The sequence below is a fragment of the Diuraphis noxia genome, unplaced genomic scaffold (genome assembly GCF_037042655.1).
Source record: "Diuraphis noxia isolate RWA-SAM2 unplaced genomic scaffold, SU_Dnox_SAM2 contig0004, whole genome shotgun sequence".
NCBI lineage: Eukaryota > Metazoa > Arthropoda > Insecta > Hemiptera > Aphididae > Diuraphis > Diuraphis noxia.
In genome coordinates this window covers 14,874,183-14,891,185 of record NW_028301714.1, presented here as the reverse complement: position 1 = coordinate 14,891,185, position 17,003 = coordinate 14,874,183, and the positions used below count along the sequence as shown (strand labels likewise).

The 17,003-nt window shown below is 29.5% G+C and overlaps 2 protein-coding genes across 2 annotated transcripts; both read right to left on the bottom strand.

Moving 5' to 3' along the window:
• Window positions 1-3,139: 3,139 nt before the first annotated feature.
• Window positions 3,140-11,965, bottom strand: LOC107162545 (protein obstructor-E-like). Its single transcript, XM_089228002.1, has 5 exons — window positions 11,567-11,965; window positions 10,267-10,491; window positions 8,542-8,745; window positions 5,251-5,464; window positions 3,140-3,388 (listed from the first exon to the last, which is right to left on the bottom strand). Exons 1-5 carry the CDS (start codon window positions 11,616-11,618, stop codon window positions 3,340-3,342), a joined length of 744 nt encoding a protein of 247 aa, XP_089084128.1. The 5' UTR covers window positions 11,619-11,965; the 3' UTR covers window positions 3,140-3,339.
• A 1,906-nt stretch (window positions 11,966-13,871) lies between these two features.
• LOC107162543 (protein obstructor-E-like) lies at window positions 13,872-15,932 on the bottom strand. The gene is made up of 5 exons (XM_015509497.2): window positions 15,774-15,932; window positions 15,071-15,265; window positions 14,781-14,987; window positions 14,401-14,614; window positions 13,872-14,152 (listed from the first exon to the last, which is right to left on the bottom strand). Exons 1-5 carry the CDS (start codon window positions 15,826-15,828, stop codon window positions 14,086-14,088), a joined length of 738 nt encoding a protein of 245 aa, XP_015364983.1. The 5' UTR covers window positions 15,829-15,932; the 3' UTR covers window positions 13,872-14,085.
• Window positions 15,933-17,003: the final 1,071 nt, after the last annotated feature.

Genomic DNA, 17,003 nt, shown 5'->3' with positions numbered 1-17,003 from the left:
TTTCAATACTATATCGAAATAAAATAAGAGTACTTTGATTTCGCTACGATCGACCACGCGAAGAACATTACAATATAGAATTTTTTTTTTTTTTTTTGGTTCTCGTCGATTGTTTTCAAAGATCGACACAATAAGATTATTTTAACCATTGATATTTCTGTAATTTTTAAGTAATCATTATCAACCGTTGAGTGTCGTTCGTCCATGCGTTTAAATAAATATATAATATTCGTAGTAAAAATAATAATCGACGAAAGAGCTGAAGGCTTTTACTAGGTGTCAACTGCATATTGGCATCGAGAACTGTGAAAAATCGTTTTAAAAAGCGCATTTATTTTCACGAAGCGATTTTGGCGAAAACATCAAATACTTCAATCGTATAATGAAATTTCCCAGAAGTAGCAATATTATTATTTTCTCATGATTTATTTAATACACAAGAATGTCTCTTTATTTACAAATCACCTGCTGCAGTTTTCTTTTTACTTATTATTTTAAAAATTATATAGAATTGCACGTGGCACACGCAAAGTGGACATATTTTCTCAGATTATTCGTCAGCCGTGACTCCAGACGATATATAGTTCGGTAGTCATATCTACTTTTAAGGAATTATTTATTTGTGATCATTCAGTATAATAACAAGCATATTGTATTATTTTTCTGAGAAATTACATTTCGATTTCTGACGGGGACGGTAGACTAATGTGGAACACAACTGATGCAATGTAATTTTAATTGTTTTCAGATTAAGTTTCTCTCAAATAAAATAAATGTATTATTCTGTATATTATAAAGGATGAAATAATAATAATAATTTTAAATATAATTCTTGTTGATACAACTCTGATGAAATCCTCTACAAAAGACAATCTAGAAACTGCTGATTAATTAATAGTTCATAATGCTTCCATCCTATTATATTATTTCTTTCTATATTTCATAGACTTTCAAGGACGATGGTCATTAAGAAAACCGGCTAACATTATCATAATACCACTTTGGAACTGTGCCCGAACGCCCTAAACAAAATGGTGGTATTAATATTTTTATAAATGGCAGGCAATTTTACAATCTAAATATCATCGTGTATAATAATATTATCAGTATAAGTATTATCACTATAAGTACGAATAAATAAATCGTCTATTAAAATTGTAATTTTTCCAATTAAAACAAATTAACATTATACGATTTTTATTTCATGAATTGAGGTCTTAAATTGCTATTTTAATAGTACTACTGTACTTATATAATAAATAATATAGGTACTCTTTATGTCTTTATGAATATTAGTTATTGCATTACAAATTTACAATATATACTACCTATCATAATATATTTTGATTTATTTTAAATTTAGCTTTTTTTATTTCATAATTATTAAGCAAAACCTTGGTCATGTGAATTCGCTACTAATATCGATAAATTGTTATTCCAATGCGCAATAACTATTTGTGACTAGGGTAACCCATTATTATAACGTTTCTCTACAAATTTATCAATAACCATATATGTAAATTGTAGGTAAATTTACATAAAATACATGTTAGAAATTATTTAATATGAATATAACATAATTTTTAATGACTTAAGTATTTGAATTATTTTAAATTGTATGATTTTTAATAAACTTAGGAAACATTGCATCTCAGTGACTCGAATATTAAATTTCAAATATACAAAATAATATGAAAATATCTGATTAAAATTAAAATTGTTTGCATGTTATAATAACTATAATATTACTATGCTTTATATTTTTATAACATATACTAATTAGTTTTAGATGAAATTTGAAATTAAACTCTAATTGCGTGCGCCAGTAATAAGCGTTTAAAATAATATTCTAATTAGGTGACTAATAAGAATAAAGTAGGATATACAGTAGGTATTTATTCATTTTTCTGAGTACCTAATACCTCAGTTAAGTTTTAAAATAAATGTCGTTGAAATATTTTATTGTTTTTGTTCAATTCAATTTAAACGATATTTCTATTTTACTAAATTGTCTAAAAATAATACTAAATATTGTATTTTCCTTGTTCAATATTTGTTTTTGTTTTTTTAGTTAACCCGTGGCCACATAGGCCATTGGGTGTAGAGAGGGTACTGTAGGGTTCTTAAATTGGGTAGGGTTTTAGTATACGTGTGTTGTTTTTGGCAGAATTTCTAGTGAGCACTCGTAGGTTTCTGCCATGGCCGTGTGAGGGGGGTGGTGGCTTCTCTTTTCAGACAGCGCGAATTGCCCGGAAAGCAAGTTCAATAAATTTTAAAAGGCTATATAGCAGGAACAAGTTTTACATAAATACGCAAATACGATTTTATGATGTTATTTTCACGTTTGGGTATTATATCAATTTAATTATAGTAGGGATAGCGTAAATTAAAAATTAAATTAAAAAAATATTATGTGTTTCTCAAAATAATATAAATATATATAATAACATCACATTATTTATTTATGCCTTATAGGTACGTAATAGTAATACGTATATTTAGTTTGTATGTGCGTGGACATATCCTAATCGCAAATTTTAGAATATAATATATTTTAATTAAAAACATATTTATTCAAATTATTTTTAGACCCATAAACACAGAATAATAAGTACACTTGAATATCTAACTATTTTTTCCTCAATTTTAGAATAATTGAGTTTATAGTGTTATAGTGTTGAAAGAGAAATGGTACCTATATATTACTATATTATTAGTATCACTGTAAATTCACTTGTGTCACAAAAAAAACATTGATAAATAAATCATAACCAAAATTATGAATCACAGTAACTAGTATAATTAACTTAGTATATTAAATGTGTATATATTGTGTATCACAAAAAAAGCTACCTAGTAGTACGTTTAATACATCTTTAGATATTAAACGATTTTATTTAATAAAAAAAAAATTACTTAACTAAAAACTTATTATTTCAGTTTCAGCATTCATAATAATTATAATTAAGAAACTGGGACGAGGTTATAAAATAAGTAACTTAATTTACAGTCTTAACAAGTGGCCGGGTACATAATATAGAGTACACTATACTATTAAAAGTAATCAGTTGACGAGAAACGCACATTGGGCGTGTGAAATGCATTGAATAAAATAAAAAGATAAATTATAAGCTTTCACTTATTATATTAATATTCAAGGATTTATTTTAAACTAACTTAATGTGTTATACATTGTTGGCCACGTCTTAGGATGCAATTAACCACAATTATTATTTAGAGTAATGTACATTGTTATTGCTTTTTAAAACAACAAAAATATTTATTTTACATTTAAATATAAAATAATTACACTATATTATAAATTATACAAATGAGATTTTAATTTTTTCCGCCCTTCTTTTCGTCTTCGTTTTCGTAGTAATTTTCGCTGAAAAGTAATAAAAAATAAGTTATATAATTAAAATGTATACAAAAAAAATGTAAATTACTTTGTTATTAAATTTATATCTAATGTAAAATATCTCTCTTTTATATATATGATCATTTTATCACACAATGACTTTACATAGATTCGTTGGAACTTTTCGCTTACAAAATATTTGTATTTCGTAACAAATAAGATAATAACGAATCGATTGATAACATTTTTACTGGGATTTCGACGAATAAACTTTAATAATGTTGCTTAAGTTGAGTTTACATACTTATTTTATTTTAAATTATCATAGACACATATTATCATACTGTTATATAGGAACTAATAAATTACACATAATTTAACTTCAATTTTTCAAGATTTTTTTATGTATAGTATTTATTGATTTATATTTTTACATCTCGTTAATAAATAATACATTAGGCGTAAAACACTCTGACATCATAATAATAAAAGAGTAATGAATGGTTATAAAAGCTTTAATCGTGAAAGCTATTCATATCGCTTACGGTGAAATTAATCATAAGTGATATGACAGGAGGTGCAGTAAAGTAATCGGTAGGGAAGACGTTTTTTGATGTCTGATGAAGTAGGAGGCGAGAAAGGTGAGATATATTTTCTCTGGTCGAAATTTTTTTGTAACGATTCGAATAAAAGCACCGTGTTGTCCATCATACTTATTTTACAATAATGTTTGAAGTCATTTTTCATGATTTATTTAACCAATTTTAATAAAAAAAGATTTACTGAAGCAATATGGAAATTGTCTGTTTGTAATTATTTTTATGCTCATCATCAATAAGACGAGATTACTTTAGGCTAAAGTACCTAATTAAAATGTAAAAATTAGTATTGATATTGCTTAAAATAATTATTGTATGATGAAAGCTGTGAACTGATTTATAAATATTTAAATACAAACTGCAATAATTTGCGATTGGCTAAAATACATTATTATATTATATTATGATCTCGAGTTTTGTGATATTTAAATATCAACAATGGTTAAATATAAATTTCTCTTCCATATCTAATACCTAATTTTGTGTTTAAGTGTGATTTTTTTACGTTAAGTCTTTCTAGCAGAGAATAGTTCAGGTTTTTTTTATTATTTGGTTTACTATGATTTTATAATTATTATTATGTATATGAGATAAATACAGATAATAACGCACCTGATCGGCGACAGTCACGTATACACGTTCTCATCGCAGGTGTGTCTCCTTTTTTTTTATTAAGATGATTTAAAATATAAATAATTATATTGTATTATAGTCATCACGAGTATTAAAATTTGAATTGGTTTACATCATTAGATATCAACTATAAAGGTAAAGAATTTCAAGTATACTTTGCAGTTTTGGGTTTCTTAAAAATCTTAAATTTTCTATTTATAGAGTTAATAATATTAATGATGGTATCTTAAATGTTGAAGTACTCAAATAAAGTTGTGTAAATTATAACTTTTTAAGTTTGGGATAAGGGATAGTGGATGGGCAAGGTGTAAATATTTTTATATATATCACAGCTTATAGCAGTTCGCCCAACAAATGGGGTACCAAGAGACATTACAGTATTCAAATTCAATATTATCATACTAATTTAGTATCTTGGTTACAAGATTTTAAAATAATAAAAATCGAGCAAGAATATATGGGTTGGAATATGATGTGGAATAATAATGTGATCTGCAATAATGCAGGGTCGAGAACGATTCATTATTGACTGATTATATGAATAAGATTATTGGTTGAATCTAAAAAAAATCGCGGTAAAGTGATTTGTCGTGTGATAACTTTCCTATATACCAGCTTTTCTACGTCAACATCATCATCAACATCATCATTACTCACCATCCGGGTACGTTTTCCGGTTCGTCGCATTTGAACGACACGTCGTTGTACACTGTACCGGCGGAGCAGCTTCCGTACTGCGGGATGACACCGTTCCGGCATATGTAGAACTTCTGACAGTCGTCGGGGTGCGCGAATGTAGGATGTGGTAAGATTCTGCCATTAGGACCGACCACGTCACCGTCTGGGCAAGAGAAACCGTCGGTAAGAGCCTCTGAAAAAAAACAAAATACAATCATACATTATAAAGAATTTCCATATTCGTATCTTATTATTTTATTTTAAACTGTAATCATTCTTTACTATTTTATTTTTGTTTTGAACTTAAAAATTATCTTTCTCTTAATCCAACTTCAGTTTGTTAAAAGTTAACTCTCTACTTCATCACAAGCTTCGGCTAAAAGAAGTAGATAATTGTATTTATATATTATGTATTTATGTATTTTATAAACGCAATAAATAAAAAAAAAATGAGTAAACGTAAAAATTGATTTTTCTGGTTCATGCGACGATATTATATTATATTATTAAATTACATTATAATATTTATGTTATTTCTAAGATACGTATAATTAATCGTAATATAAAAAACAAGAAATAGGATTGTAAATACACAAAAATATATGTTTGGACTATTCATAAAATATATAACATAATATGAAAATATTTTGTTTTGTTTATAGGAAAAACAATAACTTATCATAACAGTCCTGTAATGTCGCGTAAGAAACGTATGATATACATAAATATTTTTCAGTATTATATGTAGCAATTAGGAAACCACTATATATAGTTCTTTGATGTTTTTAACCTATGATTGCCACCGATTATATCTTCAAATATTTTTTTTATCAGCTAAGTGAATATATGTATATGAGATAATTGCGAATTAAAAATTTCCCGTATAATGTATTTCTGGTCTAACTATTTTAAAATCATCTCTCGTACTTCCAAAAAAAAAATACCACATTATTATTTTAATAAATCAGCCATTATAAGACTTTTTTTATTGATCTTGAAATTTACAAAAATAAATTTTCGCTTCCACAACACGGGCCACTAGCGTTATGATTATAACACTTATATATTCTAATTTTGTAGAAACAAAAAAAAATATTATTCAATTTGACACTACATAATTATTTCAACACAGTTACTCAGATGATAACTTAGTAACGTCTATTTGAGATAAACCAAAAAATTCCATAGTGTATAATGTATATTCCTAAATAAACAAAATACTTATGAATAACCTTTTGTAAATGTATAGAATCGCGTGAAATAAAATTGGTCTGATTTCGGTTAGAAAGGTATAAAATAAAATATCGAATAAAAAATAATAAAAAATATACCGTAGTAAGTATCTTCTTATATGATAACTATATTTTTTTAGCTACATCCATTCCCTAGTTCTCTTTGTATAATAAATGACATTCATCACATAATTAAACAGACTTTATTATGTATACGTGACCAGGTGACCACGTGAGTGTGCTGTAATATATAAGGGCCTGTATGCAGTTCGTAATGTGTTATAAAACTTAATATTTTTATTAGTTATATCCAATTATTATTCTACTTGTAAGGTATCATATACGATCAGTATGATCCGCACGAAACCGTAAACCTATACAATACAAGCCTTAATAACAGTATGTATCACCACAGTCTGCGATGCATCGTTTTCAGAATGTTTAATTCGTTTCAATATTAAATCATTAGTTTATCAATTTACAGCTACATAATTTTAACTGCGATTCTCACTGATAATGGCACTTTGGATTCTTGGCGATATTATATGATATTACCTACGCATAAAAAAATACGAGATATGCACAATTGTTAATCCTATACCCAATAAGACTTTAACTGCAATACTAGTTGAAATTATTGAAAAGTAGTTAAATGATTTCTACTAAAAATAACCAGAGTGGACTTTAATCAATCATGAGGGGAGAGGTAGGCTGGGCCTCTGCCTTCAAAGTTACGCATATCGCTATATATAGGTACCGATGATTTATGCTGTTTATACTTCTACTAGTAATACTGATGGCTTTGTATGGATGTTGACCAGTTCCCCTCAGCCATTGTTTTGGGCAATTTAAACATATAACAGTTGGCTTCAAATATTATATACACAATTATATAATATCAACACATAAAATAGGGGAGGTAAATATGTATATAATAAATAATAGGTACGTATTAAATTTAAATAAATATAATATTTATAATGCTTTTAATTACAAGTGACATATAATATTGTAAATACCAAAAAATAGTATATAATGATACTATGATAGTATCAAATTTAAAAATGTTTAATATATTCGTATAATTGTAAATATTTAAATTGTTAACTAATTTTTGATAAATTACATTGCACGCTGCTTATTATTGTATATTATAATATTAAATGTTTTATTCTTTTATTATACGTCTTAATAAAATCAAATCTATAAGTACTTTGTAATGTAGGTTTTCTATACATAATTATGATTTCGGACACGACCAAAACCCATGAATTGTAACACTACTACGGAATCCAAATCCACAAACTATAAACATGTATAATACAAGCATAATATATTGTGTATATATATATATATATGTGTGTATAGATGTTTAAGAAATACTTAACCAATTTCGTCTATTATTAGCGTGGTATGCTTATAACGAAAAATAAAATTTCGAAGCTTCTATAATATACATATATTATGTTTGGCAGCGTAGCGTTTCAAGATCTACGAGTATATAGTAACTTGTAAGTATATAACATTCGCGTAGTGTAAATACGTGCGTCGCAAATATTTACACTATTTATATATATTATAATTTATATAACCTAACTGCTTGTCTGTCTAAAATCACGTCGCAGTCAACATAAAGACTGTTCCCCGTAAATTGTATAGGGTGATTTTTATTTTATCGCGAATCAGGAAATGCCTTTTTGGTTTTTAGATTGAAGAAAAATTATACTATAGTCGCTATGTATGCAAATGAAATATTTTGTATTAAACCTATATTTCAAAAATACCATGTTTATACTAAACTTTGATTTTAAAGTATATTTCAAGACAGGCAATTTAGAATTAGAATTTATATGTATTAAACATAATTTTTAAATCATATCATATTTTGGATTATTTTTAAGGCATGTTACCATACAAATTTGATTGAGCATTTAATTCTCAGTTATTGTTATGAAAACCCACATGATATCAACATGGAATACAATTGAATGCGATGTTTAATATATTGTACCTTCCTGTATATAATATAATTGTATACCTTTTTTAGTCGTAATGCATTGCCTCTTGCTGTCTGCCGACCAGGTGCATGAACTTATGGAATCATCGTATATTAGACCGGGAGGACACGGCATCTCATTGGCCACGCCGTCCACGCAATTGACGAACTTTTCACAGACACCCTCGTCCCAATGCCTGTAGTAGCCGTTGGCCCGGGGACATCCTTTAGAAGGTTTCGGTTCCTCTGTGTATAGGGATTAACAACGATATAATTATTATTAGTAATAATAATAATAATAATAATAATAATATTTCATATTTCATGATGTGTGACGAAATATAATGCAGAATACATTTTTAAAGCCATCATCAGAATATCGTGTTAAAGGCACATGATGACGGGTGGTGCGAGTGATAGTGATCACGTTGAAAATTGAATATATGAGTCTCCATCAGTTATGTGACGACAAAACCAAAAAACATAGTATGACCATTTACAATAAAATATTTACTAGAAAAATAACACCTGTCCCAGGACCTGACTAAGAAAATATTAATAAAATAATAAAATTCATAAAAATAACTAAATTATATAATTTTTTCTCTTTAATTTTGTATTATATTATAATAAACTAAAATTTATATCATTAAATTCCATTTTATATTATATTTAGTCTTTATTGATAAATATTCTTAAAAGTTGAGACCCTTATAAAAAAAATAATTTATATATAAACAATATTAACCTACTTAAGGGTGTTTGGTTGTGGTAGGTGTACAGATATTTAGTCAGGGAAACGTGATAAATATCTGTTTGCTTTTCTCCTCCACAACGCATGAAGGTTTTGTATGTATATAGGAGTAAAATATAGGTGTCTACTGCACTACTAGTACTTGAAGACCCTAAGTGGCCTAAGTCATAACTCAAACAATTTACATTTTGAAGGAATGCCTTTTTAAAGTATAACAATTTCTAATAGATCAATTACTGTTTAATTAAAAATGTGCTTACCATTCATTCTGATAATATATTTTCATTAAAATTACATTTTTAATTTAGAATAAAATTTATTATATGGGATAAAAACCAAAATACTAACAATACATTATACTTTTTAACAAGTATTTGATATATTTTTATTAGGCTGTTTTAAAAAATTTAATATTGGAGTATTGTTTAAAAATATTATATTTCATAATAATAATATTTTTATTTATATTATTTATGTTATTTCCGGACACTCATTGCTGTGTCTAATTAGTAATTATTATAAGCTCAAATGCACTTAGTTGTTTACACTTAACAAATAAAAATATTATGTCACAGAAATTATTGTAATAAATGTTATTTTATTTTATTTAAATGCCACATTAAAATGAGGAATTTATTGAGGAGATATCAAAACAAACAATCTTAAAATGTCGAATTATAGGTATTTGTATGTTTGGTAATACCAGCACTTATTTTCACTTTAATATATTTATGAGTAGGGCAGCTCAATATAGTTTACCGCACTCACACGTTTTTACGCTCAAGTGAACTATCGATATTAAACTGAATATCATTATGTTGTTAAGCAATATCGATCGAATTGTAGTATAATCGAACCGTCGACAACAAACAAACACATGCCGAATAAAGTTAAGCACGGTTATAAGTTATAATTCTCAATAATAATAATAATAGGATACTGTAGTATCATATATTTGTAAATATGATTGTATATTATATTGTATATTAACTGCTAATACGGTAAACACTTACGCTGAACGGTCCTTTGGCCGCAGTCCACGTTTACTGACGTATCGCATTTCTCATGACTCGGGTTGCTATCATCGAACAGCAGTCCATCGGGGCAGAGTTTTTCAGTTAGTTCGCCGTCAACGGAGCAGTGGTAGTACAGATCGCATTGTATCTGGTCCGGGTAGAACCCTGGTTTCTGGGGACACTGAAATTCGCGGTTGTTCTGTTGCTGTCCAAGGGCTAGGCCTACACACACGCAAAAACACATTATATTTTATTATTGTATAGGCATGTATGATATGCAGATTGGGGGAACGGGGGGAAATAGTAGTGGTGATGAGGACAAAAACAATTTCCTTTCTGGTATGTATCGATTAAATAATCGTCAGGAATCGATTAAAAGTATATAATTAACGTCATCATCTCGGGTCAGGCGTAAATTTACGCGCAAGTTACATACATAATATCATAATAATTATATGACGTATCACTCTACATGGCGAACATTTTTTTCATGAAGACATTTACTGCTTTTATTGTGTTGTAATATTGTTGTTGTTGTTATTTTAATGAATAAATTAGTCACTGGGAAAGTAATAACAGATTTAGCAGACTAAAATTAAAGAAAAATAATAACGATATTTGTGCGATCTGATGAAGTGGATTTAAACCTTCTACTGGACATAAGGTATTAACTTGGCAACTATAGTCTATAACAATGCCTATTTATACAGGGATGTTAAATGCCGAGTACAGGAAATTAATATGAATTTACGATATCATGATAGGTAGGTGCTAAGATAATAATAAAAAAAAAAACCTACACGCCTAGTGCCTATATGCAATTATATTGACGAATAATGATGTAAAACATATAAAAAAAAGATTATGATTATCGCATGTATATAATTTAATGTATAATATTATTTACTGTTTAGGTATGTGCAGTTGTGATATTATTGTTGTCATATGTGATATTATTATTAACGTAACGATGTATATATAGACGCAGATTATAGTAAGTTCACACATACACACAGGCGGTATCAGAATTTTACGTTGTTAGACTGGATCGTGTAAAACCATTCAGAATAATAATAATTATTTTTTTGTGATTTCGGTATAAACCATTAGTTTCGAAACTAGGATATAAGTATTATATTTATATTTAACCATTCAATTTTGACGATACCCCTGTGCGTACGGTATAATATTATATCCAATATATGGTATACGGTATACTACCACACCATATCCATCAGTTAGTATCTTTAAATTTTACCAGTTATAAGTCTTTATATACAACCATATAGGTACTTACCCACGAATAGAACAAGCGCAGCGGCGGTAGCGGTCGGAGCGTGCAGAACCATGGTTGGTAAAAGGCGAGCAGATTACGAATGGACCGGGTCTTCGAGCACGTATTATAGTTAGGTATAGGTATACTCGCCTCGGATGGAAGACGAAAAACTAGTCGGCGAAGCCCCCGCGTACGACTTGTCGCGACCTCTGTTGTATAGTGGTGCCGGCGACAAAAGGTTTTTGAACTCCTATTCGCTACAGCATTATAATAATGATATAATGCACGATACACGCACGTGATGATTTTCAATGGGACCGTGTGAGAACGTTTTTAAACTGCACTCTGCGTGCTTTAAAATAATAATAACGATAGAATAATATATTATGGTCGCACAATAGAGGATACGTGACGAAATACGGACTCGTGTACCTCCACAACCTATAATATGTTCCAAACGATTCTTTGACGAGTGTAGTTATGCGTATAATAGTGCACCTGTTTCGTCTATATATTTATACTCGTACAGGCTTTACCCGCCTCCTGCCTATAAACTTTAACACTCGTCCGGTTGTTTGAACACTCTGTGTCTGTGGAAATCGATGATATCTATAATAATATTCTTTTTAAAATATTTACAAGAATCACATCTCCATAATAATATGATATATAGGCATAATATTATTATGTAAATTGTCGGCCATTACTGATCAGATGTTAAATAAAAAAACAGCAGTAGATGAGTGCTTGTGATGTAACAGTTGCACCCACTTGAATCTCTAATATTGCAGTACAGGTGTACCTATTACACCTAATGATAACAACAATCAAAAACTATATAGGTATGTTTCACAAACGTTAATTATTAGAAGAACAAAAGATACGTTATCGTCGGTAACAAACATCCTGTATAATGTACACATTATAGTTGACCACTGTGTAAACTGGCCACTGGGTATATATTCGATTTCCTGACAAATGTGTTTTACGCCGTTTACAGGCATATAGGTAGCACGGGCGTAACCAAAAATAACGAAAGTGACCTTTACATATTTGTATTTGCCCAGCGGCTGTATACACATAATAATAACGTAATTTAAAACTACCTGTGTTACGGCGCCCAATGATTTTTATGTCCACCTATATGGTAAAATATAATTAAACGAATTCAATTTAATAAAAACTACCGAGTAATTTATATTTATGGGTTTTCTTGAACGATAAACGACTATCGTCCAGAATTTTGATTGACGCATAAATGTCTAGTGGTTATTACGAGAATTCTAAACAAATACCTATTAACAACGTCTGACAATGTTGTTGTTTAAACGCATTATTTCTGGACGTTATACATAATATGTATTTAATATATGTTCGTTTACCGGCTATATTAATGTGTAGTTATTGTTTTTGAATAGATTTACGAAAAAAATACATGTAAAGTATTTATCCCTCATTTTTTTTTTATAATAGCAATGCGCGTGTACGAGGTATGACTAATGGAAAATTGTGTAGATTAAACAAGTTTTCGCATCGTACTAAAATCAAGACACTTTTATATAGTTGCGTCATCAAACCAGTGCAACACTTGAATTTGGTGAAAGCTATATAGAAACTGGACTGGGGGCGTTTAATTTGAGTATTAGTATATAACTCTTATAATTACGTAATTTTAACCATATCAAAACAAAGGCATTAAAACAGGTCTGATACATTACTAAAATAAATTATTTTATTAGAAAAAATATGTTCAACTTATACCTACATTTAATTGGTTGACTATATTATACTTTTATTTTATTGCGTTTGTATAAGTTGAGTCTATGAAAGATTGAAGCATGACTTTCACCTTGTTACGTTTTTAAGCACACTTTTAGTTGAATTATTATAATTTTTATATTGGTATAACATATCATTTTACAAGTAACCTACCTACGTTATTACTTATGCATTATATTAGGTATTATGTTACAAATATGTGTGTAGGTACATAAAATTGTAGTTAAAATTTTTGTTCATTTACAATACATATCAATATAAGTATAATATGTTTAAATTATAGGTATACAATTGTATAAATACGATTAATATGTTTTATACTGGGAATTTAATTTAAAATTACTAGGTTTGTCTCATATTATATAATATATTCATACCTACTTATTTTATCATATTTTCGTAACTAAATTACTACAATATTATGTTATTATATTCCGAGATTGAAGAATAAATTAATGAATAGCTTACAATAGGCGGTAGATTTTGCATGAGATTGTTTTTTCAATAATATCTGATAAAAAAAAAAAAAAAAAACAATGCAACAAAATTAATTGTAATAAAGTTAAATTTTATTTAGTATTACATCATAGTATGTATTATATATATATATTTTCGTAACAATAATGATTTTAAATTTGACTTGATATAAAGCTATACACACACACACATACATATATATATATATATATATATATATATAGTAACTTAAAGTATACATTTAATATGAATTATATTATGTTCAACAAAACAATGTGAAACAACTATTGTTTTTTGTTCTTGTTCTGTTGCTGTTGTTGCACTTCTGGATCGTCTTTGTACCAATTCTCGCTAAAATATAAAACAATACGATTTTATTACTTTGTACCTACATTCCGTTATACGTGTATATTATCATAGTAATAATAACAATAACGATACGAAAACCAAAAACCGCAACGAGCCATTGCGTCATTGTTGTGATGACACAGACATTATAGGCCGTTTCGGTTAGTTATTATTATATCATGACGTGTGATCCGCAATAAAATATAACAGAAAAAAGAGAAATAATATTATTGTTTTGTCCAAACACTCACCATCCGGGCACGTTCTCGGGTTGGTCACACTTTTGCGACTCCTCGTTGAACACTTCGCCGGTCGAACAGCCCTGTTCACGGGGGGTGATGCCGTTGAGGCACACGTAGAACTTCTGACAGTCGTCTGGGTGCGCGAACACGGGGTGCGCCACGTTTTGGCCACGGCTGTTGTGCATTTTATCTTTGGGGCACGTGAAGCCGTCTTTCAATTTCACTATAATATTATAATAGTACATGAAAATAAGAACACGAATAACAACGATTGACACGCCACCGCGTGCACCGTCATCCGGGTTAGGGTTTCGGGGGTAGGGAGGAGGGGAGGTTCAAAAAACCGCGGTCGTTGTTATAAAGTTAAAAATATGTCGTGGGTGTCTTACTGTCATCGGATTCGTTGCAACCCGTCCTGCCAGCCGTCGCGGGCCAGGCGCACGATCCCGCGTACTCGTCGAAATGCAATCCGTTGGGGCACACGATTTCCGTGCCGTCGCCCTCGATGCAGTTGTAGAATATGTTGCACACCTTTTCGTCCGGGTGCGCAAAGTAACCATTACGCCTCGGGCACAAGTAGCTGGACTGCGGATTTTCTGCAGGCACACACGTTGTATCGTTATAGTTTTTATATTTCGTGAAAATCCGAATGAACAGACACGACGATAGGTATACTCACGGAGTTCGGTTCTTTCGCCGCAGTCCACGCTGAACGGCTGGTCGCATTTGTTGATCTTCCTGTTCAGCGGGTCGAACACTAACCCGTCAGGGCACAGTTTCTCCGTGGCCACGCCGTCTTTGCACTCGTAGAACTTGTCGCATTGCACCGGGTCCTCGTACTGGCCGTTCTTCTTGGGGCATTGGAATTGTCCATCTGTTTGCGGAGATCAAACAAATGAAATCAATTATAAACATGAAATTATATTTAGAACTCTCCGGGGAGGGTATTTTACGGTTCGAATTTGTTGTATATTATTATAACACGCCGTGACACGCAGCGGTCGAACGCGGTTGCGGAAGAAGCAGTGAAAGTGAATTCCGCGCGACGACGGTTGAGCTCAGCCGGCACAGTGTGTGTTAAAATATCGTATACTTAGTAAAAATATCGTCGAAAAAATTGCAAACAACGAGAAATAATTTTATCACAGATATAGCGGTGATCTCATACCGACATTTCGGAAAATTTAAGTCGACGCTATATTTCTTAAACATAATATCCGAAAGGTATCCGCCGACAAACGAATGTCGCTTAGATTTCTGCGAGCGTTAATCTTATATTTTACAAAAACGTAGACAACCGATGTTTATTTACTATTATATACTATTTAGTTATTTAGCATTTAGTTTATAAGTTATAAGTTATAATAAATATTAATTCTTACTTGTTAAATGGGATATTCCAATAACTATCGTGCACAATACTATTGAGAGGTTCATAATTGAAAACTTAATGCGTGATGATATGTGCAAGCGACTGCGGCCTCGGCGGAAGAACAGGAAACCATTCTATAGTTTCTCCCACTTAACGATGGCTGCCTCAAGTAGTCACTTCGGCGTGGATGGGAAATCTGAGGTGAATAAAAATTGTTCGATGAATCGATTTCGTTTCGAGGTTTTTCAACCGTATATAGGTACCACAGACTCGGAGACACTGTATACGTACAATTTCTAAACAATGTGAATGTTCCGTTCAAATAATATAATATCTATAATATTATATACGTATACGAATTACGCGTATTACGATGGACGATGAATAAATGTATTTTTCCCCATAATTTGAAGCATTACCAATGCTAATGCTAAACTATGAAGAAAAAGATTTTATTTTTATCACTTAATTCAGTAGCACATAAATATTTTCGAAATACTCTAGTGCCATCAAACTCATTTCATATTAAATGTAAATTTATAACTATAATTTACTATACTTGTTCATGTTTGATACTAAAATTATTTAGGTATATCAACAGTTCTTAGAAAATTACTGTACTTTAAAATAAGGAAGTAAAAATGTATTTAATTTTATGAGACCAAAAGGAAAAATGAAAAAAATATATATTCGAAAGGTTTTGTTTTTATGAACTCAAATCACACATTAAAAATAAAAATATCTTTTAATAAAAAAATGAAAAAAAATGAAATTTAATTATAAAAAATCATACTTTGTGCAGCTTGATTTATCAGGAATGATTATCTCTTTATTCTTTTTCAATAATGCAATAATTCAAAATCTGATTTTAACAATTTTCTGTATATTTAAAACATGTACTTTTTTTTGTAATACGTAAACAGTGTCTTGTGGTAATACAAACTTCTGTCTTTCAATTTTCAAATGAGAACCTTATTATTAAACCATAGATTATGTATTTAAATTTAAACCCATTATCCTTAGTATACAAAGTTAAATAATTCTAAAACTACTCGTTTGAATTTTTCGCTAAATAATTTGCAATCAAAAAAGGTGGTTGTCATTTGAAAAACAAACTTTTTTATTCCTTTAGGACACTCCATAAGTGAAGAAAAAAATATTTCAAGAATTACAACATTTATAAGTACCTATATTTTAAAATGCCACAAATCATATTTTGAATGATAACACTATTGAAGAA

Bases quoted from the DNA above. Each gene is read 5' to 3' on its own strand.
- LOC107162545 (XM_089228002.1), bottom strand. From the start codon at position 11,618: ATGGTTCTGCACGCTCCGACCGCTACCGCCGCTGCGCTTGTTCTATTC. The intron at 10,492-11,566 runs GTAAGTACCTAT...GCGTGTGTGTAG, and splicing joins TGCGCTTGTTCTATTCGTGG to GCCTAGCCCTTGGACAGCAA. The intron at 8,746-10,266 runs GTAAGTGTTTAC...CCCTATACACAG, and splicing joins CGGCCAAAGGACCGTTCAGC to AGGAACCGAAACCTTCTAAA.
- LOC107162543 (XM_015509497.2), bottom strand. From the start codon at position 15,828: ATGAACCTCTCAATAGTATTGTGCACGATAGTTATTGGAATATCCCAT. The intron at 14,615-14,780 runs GTAAGACACCCA...ATAATATTATAG, and splicing joins TTGCAACGAATCCGATGACA to TGAAATTGAAAGACGGCTTC. The intron at 14,153-14,400 runs GTGAGTGTTTGG...TTTATATTTTAG, and splicing joins CCCGAGAACGTGCCCGGATG to CGAGAATTGGTACAAAGACG.